The sequence below is a fragment of the Lepisosteus platostomus genome, chromosome 11 (genome assembly GCF_059453375.1).
Source record: "Lepisosteus platostomus isolate fLepPlt1 chromosome 11, fLepPlt1.hap1, whole genome shotgun sequence".
NCBI classification, from domain to species: Eukaryota; Metazoa; Chordata; class Actinopteri; order Semionotiformes; family Lepisosteidae; genus Lepisosteus; species Lepisosteus platostomus.
Window position 1 is genome coordinate 5,531,767 of NC_142621.1, and position 10,102 is coordinate 5,541,868.

Sequence of the window (10,102 nt, forward strand, 5' to 3'; positions counted from 1 at the left end):
TTAACGCTAGTTAACTAAAGAGCGCAGTTATTACAAGGAAATAGGATGTCACAGGGCCTTTAAGCGTGTTTTGTTTGGAATATACTGTAGTCTACAGTTTACCAAATGTAAGTTGGTTTTGGTTTTTTTTTTCGTGGAAGTTTTTGTAGAAGATAACTATTACGCGCGATTCCTTCTGGGTGGGTGTTTGTACCACCAGACACGTTGGTGACAGTTCAAGGGGTGTCTGAGATTCAGACTTTATCTTTAGTCACAGCTTGGTGCTTTTGCACAAGCGCAACCTCGCCAGACGCCAACTCTTGAAACAACCAAAGAAGTCTTCGTTCGGTATTTGTCACAGGCGGATTAGAGCGCATTATTCGGTTTAGCAACATGTCTCGTTTCCCTTTGTGGAAAAGAAGGCTGCGGACGTGGAGTAATGTTGTTCTTCAAACGTGTTAAAGGACGGGGAGGCTGCCCAGAACTGCGTGGGGGTTTGGATGAAGGCTGTCACGTGTCCTTGGGCTCGGGTGGAAATGCAACCCCAGCAGAGGAGGAAAAAGCCGCAGTTCTTCTAACTTCAACCGGGACGAAGGGCTACCTGCCACAGCGAATTGGATTTACAGGAGGTAAACCCGAGGAATAACTTTTCTTTTTTTTAAAAAAAAAAAAGCGATTTTCCATCATTTGACAAACCCTGACGGTTTATCCAAAGGGGAAGCGTGGTTTTTATTTCAAAATAAAACGCTTCAAACAATGTACAGAAAGCGCAAACCATCAAAACCGTTGTTGAAGAAGAGGATGTAGCAGAAACAGATGGACACTTTCCCTCCGGGTTTTTCTATCGACGGGTTTCGAAGACAAAAAGACTTTCAACAGCGCAGAGGCTCCCTTTAATGAAATTCGAAGGACCTGATAGTTGAGAAACCGCCGCTTTCCGGTGTTTTGAAAGGAGGACCGACAAGTCCAGCATTTCACAGCTCTCTTGGAGTGGGGGAAAAAAAAAAAACTGCGCGTAAAGATGCGTTACCGACAGGTCGCTCCTGTTGTAACCTTGCTGGTGGTTGCCCTGTGTGCGCGCCGCGGACTCGCTTTCTCCGTCGCCGGACAGGTGAACACCTGCGAGGCGAACGGCAGCGTGTATTACGTGGGCGAGTGGTACTTTCTGGATTCGGACCCGTGTACCCAGTGCGAGTGCACGGTGGAGGGGTCGGCCTGCGCCAGGACGGAGTGCGCCTCTCTGCCCGCTGCCTGCATTCACGTCAGCCACTACCCGACCGACTGCTGCCCCAGGTGCGAGAAGATCGGCTGCGAGTACAGGGGAGAGGTCTACGAGCTTGGAGAGCACTTTCAGGTAAAAAAAAAATAAAAAACCGTCGGACCGACGAGGAGGGGGTTATAACGCGCTTTTATCTGAGAGTGTGTCGGATTTCTACCCGCTCGGAGCCGAGCCCTGCACCAGAGAGAGGGAGCGGAGTCGGCCAGAGCAGGTGTGGGTTTTCGCTTCTCTTGTTTCGGTTGCATTTATCAAGGCACGACAGCAACAGTGTTTGAAAAGAGGCACAGCAAGACGAGAGAAGTTAGTGCCAAGGACGGGACAGTGTTCTGCTGCTTCAACCTATTGTACGTACAGCCGTGCTTGCTCAATGAGCAAGTCCGGCCAAAGATGCGATGACATTTTCTTTCAGAAAAGAGATACATTTTCAGTCCTGCACTCTGAGAAAGTTTGTAGATGGCTAAGTTTGTTATTGCAGTGGAATGAATAGAATGAACACAAACGCATTTGATTCTAAAAGTGGGCTTATTTTTGCAACACGTTATTATGTATTAATAAATCTGTAATAATTCAGAATACTCTGGATTTATGGAAATTGGCGAGTGGCTATCCACTATGAATTTAATACCATGAAACAATTTCTCCGTTTCTTCACTTCCGAACTTTTAAAGATTGTTACTGGTAAAATACTTTTTTGACATGAACAAAGTTAATTTCACTGTGAATAGTCGCTGTATTGTACAGCTAAAACGCCTAGATATCTTCTACATCGCAATTGAAGAATGGTGAACTGCAAATATTTTAAACCAAGGTGTCGTTTTATAATGCAAACAGAAGGTCGAATGTGTTATATATTTGGCCAAGATTACCCGTTGGGTGCATCATGAAACTGAATAACGCGACGAGAACTTGTGCACAATAGTGACGTTTTGCGTAAAAAAATAAAGGTAAAAAGACATTGATACTTTTTAAAAGCCAGTCAAGTATTCGAGTTCTGCAGTGGTGACGCGGTAGCATCTGATCCTTGCAAAAGCTTGAGGAAAACTGGGATGTTTAAGTGGTTTGTACAAATACGTGAGATACCTTAATGAGCAAGAAGAATCTGTTAGGACTAGTGCATTAGCGATAAGCAATTTGTAAAGATAATTTTTGTGTTAAAAAAGTCTGGGGAGTGTCTCTAAGATCCTGGTACTGGAAAGCAGCAACAACTAAATAAAAAGCAACATCAATTCACGTTGCTATGAACAATTTATTTGACATAAAATGCAAGACTGAAATATTTCTGAAACTATTAACTATTAACTATCCGTTGTTCCATTCAGTGATATTTAAAACGCAGAAACGCCGGTCTTTGCAAGCGTTAAGCAACTGTGATATTGCAAAGTCTAACTTTAATATGGACGCTTGCACTTGAATTTGAACTCAAGGGCCTGTTTTTTAAACCATTCAACACTTGTCTCGTTTATGTAGAGACAGATGTGGGGGAGGTGAGGTCATATACACGTATAACATTTTTTAAAATTAATCTCGGGATCATTGTGCTTTTTTTTTTTTTGTTGTTGTTGTTGTTCGTTTTGTAAAGTAATTACAATGACATCTGTGCGGACTGCCATAAATCAAGAACTTAAAAATCTGCTTTACATTACATTGTTTTGGTGATGCGTAGTGAATCCACAAACCAAGTTCTCCGTTCCTTTGAAGCCATTGGGTCACTTTGCCATCTGGTGGCTAGACTAGGAATTGCACACAGGAATGGTTGAGTTAGCTTGATTTAAATCTGGCCTTTTTGTTGTTGTAAAATTATATTACGTTTCTTACATTTTCTGACGAGAAAGATCTTCGATGTCTTGGGTCTTGAATATATAAACAGTAAATTTTTCAGATGTCTGGTTCTTTTAGAAAATGGTTTGTAACCAGTATCTTAGGACACCTGGGTTATTGTTGGATGTAACATTTCGTCCGTGTTTTCACAACATGCTTTCCGATGGTCTGTATATGTATTACTGTTTATTATAGTGCTTTCTAAACTTTCAAGGTGATTTAATGAGGTTTGAGGAATTATGATTACTCATAATATTTGTGAAATAGACGAGGTAGAACTTAATCCCATGCTGTAAAGTAACAAGAAGAAAAGACCTGAGTGTTTGAGCTGGGGAAATAAAGGAGAGAGCAGGAATCTGGAGGAGAAGAGAGGCTAGGAAGGGGACTGTCGGAGATGGGAAAACTGGAAGACAAACTCCAGAGGCAGTGCGGAAGTCAGAGATGTAGGAAAAAGCTACTTGATCACTGAAAGCTGGAGAAAGATCCAGTATGATCTTAAATGACATTCACTTTGGTTTCTGATGTCTTTTGTAGAAGTATTTTACATCCCTGTAAAGATGCCATCAGGATCAGGAGAGGTACAATGGGGAATGATATTTATGGAACTGGTTGTACCGGCTTAAGAAATGTTTCCAAAAAGCACTTGTAAAAATCCATACTAGACACAGATTCGTTTTATCTCAGCAATTGTGTCTTAACGGTAATAGTGATATTTAAAATTCTTCAAGCTTGTTTTTAAGCAGTATTCTGTATAACTCTATGATTTAACAAAACATTGTGCACTGTGGAACGTATTGCTGTATATCTAATTTTATTTATTCCTTCAATTATTTAGTTTTTAGCTGTTCATATATCCAGTTTTGCAGTACAACAACATCACTGTACAAGTCTAAAATTTGGAGGTACTACTAGCAGTTTTCCATGATTTTAAAAATGATTCAGATGTATTTTCTTGAATAATCAAAATACGTTTTCATCCAAACGTGTGTAAAGGGCTAAGAAATAAGGTCTAAAGAGATCCTCAGACACCAGGGGAATCAAGGTAATAGGATTACACAGGTTCTATTTCATGTAACAACACCAACAATGCTTTTTTGAATGAATTTGTACAAATTTGTATTTGACTATGTAGAAAATGTACTATTATTATAGCTGGTTGTGTAGTCTCTGTAATGCTAAAGGAAACATCTTAGGCTGTATTGTTTGTACTGTACTTTGTTCTCCTGCTGTTAAATTACTTGTGGAATTATTGTAATCGCTAGTGATGGTTCAGTAGCTTCAAGCAGAGAGGCTCAAATATAACCCCTCTTTACCAGACAGAGAAATCTTAATGTGACTGTCACACTGCAATACTATGCACCACAAAGCAAATTAAATTCTGCAGTGTTGTGAAACATATCTTCACATTCTTTGTAAATGAGTTCCAATGTTAAACACAGTGAACTAAACTGCTGTAGTGGTACAAATTCTACAGAACTATTACAGAGGTACGGTTTATTCAGTTAAGATGTCTGCTGTTGAATTCTGTTATTATTTTTAATGGGAAACCCCTGTAGGGATAATTACAGTCCTCCAACATTCACAGGGAGGGGAAATGTGGAGCCTAAGATGATGGTATTCTTTACAGTCCATTTAATCAGACCCCAAGATACATAGCTTACCACATGTGGGGATGGGTTAATGTGCCTGGTTTTTCGGAACACAGTGCAGCAGAATAAATGCTTGTATTAATTTGAATTTTTTTAAACTAATGAGGTAGGATGTACCTGGTAGCTCTTTATTTCTGCATACAGATTTGACTCTTTAGCATTTAGTGATGATTGCAACTATGTAATGTATGTCAGAGCCACTTAAAGAAAAAATGACAAAATATTATACTACTTGTTATCTCATATTTAATTCAAAGTGCTTCCTTAAAAACTTTATTACTCAAATTCTTACCTTTAATTGCACAGATTATTTTGTGGAGTTCACCAAGTTATCCACATGAAGCTAAGGCTTGAGCCCTTATTGTACTCAGGTCAAGATTAAGAATCACTCAACAGTAATCAAAAGAAGATACGATGAGTCAAACCAGTTTGTAATGCAATACAGTGCTTTTTGTTAACTTTTATAAGGATATTATAATAAAACTGTATAATGCAGTCTAGTACACTACATTTATATCTGGGAAGGAGATATCATGGAGGAGCAATCAATACTGGTCTGAAAATCGTAATCATTTGTTTAAAAGTGCTTCTTACAGTTTTGGAAATTTGCTTTTAAACCACAGTGTTTATAACTACATTTATAAACCTAAACCTTCCCACTTGAGCTCAGAAGGCCTTGAAGGTAAGACGGGGGAGAAAAACCAATTACCTGTGGGTGCAAATTAATCAGCAAGGGGCATCAACATAAAATAAATCTTGTTTTGACAAACATTTCTATTTCAAAAACCACAGCAGGTATCCGGTTTTGTGTTGTACAAACTATAAACGCAGAAATCCACTGCACAGCTCTTAATGAAACCCTCAAGCAATATTACACACATGCTGAGAGCCATGATCCGATCGCAGCTTCCAGGTTTCAGTGGCAGCTGTAGCAGAAACCCTTCTAGTTCCTCTTTTCCTCAATTGTAAACTGAAAAATGCTACTTTAGTGTTATAGCCATGCCAAAGAAGTACCATACTGAAGGCTAAGGGATGCAACTGGTTCAGCTGAGTACGCTAGCTTTGTTCTGTGAGACAGGGGTTCCCACTACATCTCTGTAATGACACAGTGCGGGTTATGATGTATAGATACTGTACATCTGTGTGATGCTGGGTGCTCATAAGTTTCTTTCTCTATAGCGTAATAAACCGCTCCAGTGTGTTTGACAGCCCGTCTTCTGTGTCCGTGTCTGGCAGCCCTCTGAGTGTGAACAGTGCACCTGTGACTCTGATGGCATTGCCCGGTGCCTGGTGGCAGATTGTGCCCCCCCACCCTGCGTCAACCCAGTCTACCAGAAAGGCAAGTGCTGTCCTGAGTGCAAGGAAGGTAAGCCATTTCCCCTGTCCAGCGTGCCTACATTATTCTACAAAGTTTTTGGTTTGGTGCAGTAGGTATTATGCAGCTACTGTGCAATCAATATTCTGTAACACAGCCTTAATAATATTGCTCGGGAGAATAAATCATCTTCAGGTGTTGCTTTGCTGAGAATTTTGATTAGTTGTGTTAGTGCTATTCAGCATGTAGTTTCAGGTGGAGAACTATATACAGTAGGAAGCACTTTAAAAATGCCTTCCCAACCCAGAGGGATTGTGCAGAAATGTGCGGACATGAAAAGCAACCACAGTATCAATAAAAACATCAGAGTCCTATTCTTTTGTGATTTACCGTACACATCATGACATTTGACTATACAAAATCACAGTTTGGAAGAACAGTAGGAATTCATTATTTCAAAATACTATACACATGTTTAATGATTTATACATTATGTATTACTGAAACTTAAATGTGATGAACCCTAGCAAACACATACAGCATGTCATATATATGTGTGTCCTGTGGGTTTTTTCCTTATGAATCCTATCAGCTGGTTTTGTAATGTGCTTGAAATGTCTTTCTCTTCTTCCTTGACATTTCAGGCCCAAACTGCTATGCCGACTCTTCCCAGACACGCGTGATCCGAGGTGGGGAGGCAGTGTGGATCGACTCTTGCACTACCTGTCGGTGCCACGACGGGCACGACGCCGGGTACTGGGAGGGTAACCGGGTGGCCAGGTGTGTGCACCTGAGGAACTGTACCCTAGATGCTGAAAACAGCCACATCTGAGATGGCAGACCTGCTTAACAGGAGTGGGCATCACTAGCGAGACTCTTCAAAAAGAACTGAAACTGTTGTAGATTCCTCCTTTACTTCTGTTCCCGTTCGCAATTTCCTTTTTAAAAGAGAAAACCCCCTAAAAGCTTCATAACCAAAGTGGTTTTTGTGTAGTGAGTTCCAGTTATCCTCTTTTGAAATCTGCTTCCTTCAGAAAAGACCAAGTGGCTTTTTTTATAGCATTAATGCGTCTTTTTTTCCCCATCATGCACTCTCTTCCAAAATTAATCTAAAGGACCAAAGTATTAAAACAATAATAGGCTGCCTGGCTGACTTTCATCAGTGGAGATTCATTGTCAGTTTCTACATTTCACTTCATGCAGGAGCAGTCATCAAGCAATGTTAATGTTTATGGACAAAACACAATGCCTATATTGGATGGAATTATTCATGTCTGTTTTCATATTAAGAAGTAACGCCACCATTACTCAAGCTGCCATCGTTAAAAGCTGATGCATAGTGATCTTAGGAAGAAAAATGAAAGTTTTTTTCTATTTTATTAGATCAGATTGGATTTCTTGGAAGTGAAATGCTTGTATATGTCCTTGCAGGCATGGGTTCCTCTGTAAATGAGCTGTCAGCATCACGTGATTTCCCTTACTGGCTTTCAAAGCACTCAGATAGACATGGGCACTAATCTTTAAGCATACTTGTGTCCAGTACAGTGCCTTTCAAATTGGGGTTTTAATAGTAATAATAAAATCTCATCCCTGCTTTGAGGTACACTACAATGGCACAGACCAATCTACAGTAATTGTATAAAACATTTACCCATGAAACATCAAGGCAATAAACAAATAGTACTTGTTAAATATAAGTACCTATTAGATATAGGCTGACTGAAATATTATTTACTACTGACATACAAATGCGAGTTCAATGATACAGAAAAGGTATAATTTCTTCACAATCATGAATACACAGCCAAACAAAGAGTAGAATAAAAAAGTCCTATTTAAACAGCTGACTGAAGCTCTGTTAGTTTCTTAATGATCCAGGCGATGTCTTCTGTGAAAAGCAATCCATTACTTTGTGAATATTATTTTAGAGTATGAGTGCATTGCTTTATTCAGTAAAGATGTAAACTACAATATATATTCTTGTTTAACAAATGCTGTCCTGTTTGGAAATTATACTGTCTACATACATTGTGTAATAGACTCTTGTTTTTTTTTTTATTAACTATGCTTGAAATGTCTTTTGTCATTGTTTAATAGCTTTCCATGCCCACTGTTTTATGCTCAATGTAAAAAGAATATTCTTCCATTATAGTTCTACTCCTTAGCTTCAAAATTGAGGAGAAAGAAAGCACTCTACAAAGTGATTAAAAGAACCCCCTCCAGTTAAAGAATGAATTGTAACTGCATATACATTAGAAAAATATTCGAAAATCTAATAAAAGGAAAAGAATATTGTAACAGTAGTTAAATGGAAGTAGTTTTTCTTTATTACAGTGGTAAAATATTAACGTGCATAAGCCAAAAAATAAGGAACATTTTGATGAAGAAAGGTAAACAGCAGCTGAGATTTCACTCAGGTGTTCAAGAAAGAAACAAGCCCCAGGCTTAGTAAAGACAATGTTCAGTATTAAATAATGTTAGCCAAGAAGGGGCAGAAGACGTACAGATCCTAGAAAATAAATAATTAGGTATACTGTACAACCAATCAAAGCTTTTCCAATAGTGACTCAAAACTGATAATACTAATTGCCTGGAAAATTGCTCGGGTAGGGCCCACCCATATATGGATAGGAAAACATGAAACAAGCTCTTAAAGACCTAGCAGTCATACTTTTGTTGCCTGAAAGGATATGCAAATGATAGTAAGAACTAAACTAGAGGTTCATGAGGATTTTAGGAGATAATTGACATGGATTTAGGAAAATTTGGTCATGCTTAACTTGTTAAACTTCATTGAATAAGCTGTTGCAATAATGGATACAAATGTATATCATATGATACATCCAAATTTTTCAGAAGGCTTTTTGAGAAAAAGTCAGACAGTGGGTACTCATGTGTATACAGTATTCAGATTTAGAACTAGTTCATGAATAGGAAGCAAAGACTACAGCTAAGGGGTAGCAACAGGTAAAGAGGCCTATGTCTTTTAACAGTCTGATATGTGTTTTTAGTGGAACTGTGGTAACTCAGAAGGCAAGGGCGTCTCGCTCCTAACCGGAAGGTCCTGGGTTCAATCCCAGGTAGGGGCAAGTGATGTAGCTTGCTCTAATTCCTTCCAGACAGCTCTCAGGTCCACTCAGCCTGCTTTCCAAATGAGTACTGGGGGTTAATCCTTCTGGGGGTAATAGGCTGGCTGGAGAGTGATGCTGACCACATCACCTCCACCTCCAGTGTTGGATGGTTGAGAAAAATGGTGGCCCTTGCTCTCCCATTCCCCCATGGGCCTTTGTGGCCTGAAAAGGGGACCTGACTTACCTACCTACCTATGTGTTTTTAGTAATCTGTTACTATAGCTGTCAAGCTAGAAATGTATTATTACAATATTCATTTAACTGTGGAAGTGGGAGAGAAAAGGATTTAAAAGGAATAGGAACAAGAAAAAAACAGGAGAGAGTATTACAGATTACAGCACTGGGGTGCAAACCTGTAAAAACAGTAAAAAGCAAATCAAAACTTTATAATGAAGGAACTCTTTATGCTAACTGTGTCTATAATTACATTTCGCCACTGTAGTAATAATACTGCTGAGCTTTTTTCCCCATGATCAGCTATTTGGGTTGCATGGCATACCAGAGAAGCCAGCATGGACAATATATGGAAGGAGAAATGCATTTCTTATTCTCCTGCTTCCACTGGGATAAATCAAGATATGATTCTAACATAATAATGAACACTGTAATTCGAGTGAATTTTTGAAACACTTTCAGTATCTGTGAATATATATTTCATGTGTTTCATATGTTTCATTTATTTAGATTTTTGGTGGAACAGTAAGAACTCAGGGTAGGGGCCAATCAGTAATTTGTCACTTATTTTTATTGAGTACATTCCTTGTACTTACCTACATTATTTATAGTGATTCTTATTTACAACAGGAGAAGTGGTGTTAATCTCTTTCCCTTTTCCCCTTTCTCTATGCCAGCTCCCCAGTGCATTTCTCAGGCTATACATCTGGATCGGTCATAAGGCACCAAGCAGTAAGATCATCACACACTATGGTCA

At 39.1% G+C, this 10,102-nt stretch overlaps 1 protein-coding gene across 2 annotated transcripts; it reads left to right on the forward strand.

Moving 5' to 3' along the window:
* Positions 1-248: 248 nt before the first annotated feature.
* LOC148651863 (von Willebrand factor C domain-containing protein 2-like) lies at positions 249-8,343 on the forward strand. Of its 2 annotated transcripts, none has more exons than XM_088598103.1 (3): positions 249-1,333; positions 5,962-6,064; positions 6,685-8,343. In XM_088598103.1, exons 1-3 carry the CDS (start codon positions 1,001-1,003, stop codon positions 6,870-6,872), a joined length of 624 nt encoding a protein of 207 aa, XP_088454229.1. In that variant the 5' UTR covers positions 249-1,000; the 3' UTR covers positions 6,873-8,343. The 2 variants fall into 2 exon arrangements, with proteins under 2 accessions (XP_088454229.1, XP_088454228.1); XM_088598102.1 differs by having other exon boundaries at positions 262-1,333; positions 5,962-6,091.
* Positions 8,344-10,102: the final 1,759 nt, after the last annotated feature.

Bases quoted from the DNA above. Each gene is read 5' to 3' on its own strand.
- LOC148651863 (XM_088598102.1), top strand. From the start codon at position 1,001: ATGCGTTACCGACAGGTCGCTCCTGTTGTAACCTTGCTGGTGGTTGCC. The intron at 1,334-5,961 runs GTAAAAAAAAAA...CGTGTCTGGCAG, and splicing joins AGCTTGGAGAGCACTTTCAG to CCCTCTGAGTGTGAACAGTG. The intron at 6,092-6,684 runs GTAAGCCATTTC...TTGACATTTCAG, and splicing joins CTGTCCTGAGTGCAAGGAAG to GCCCAAACTGCTATGCCGAC.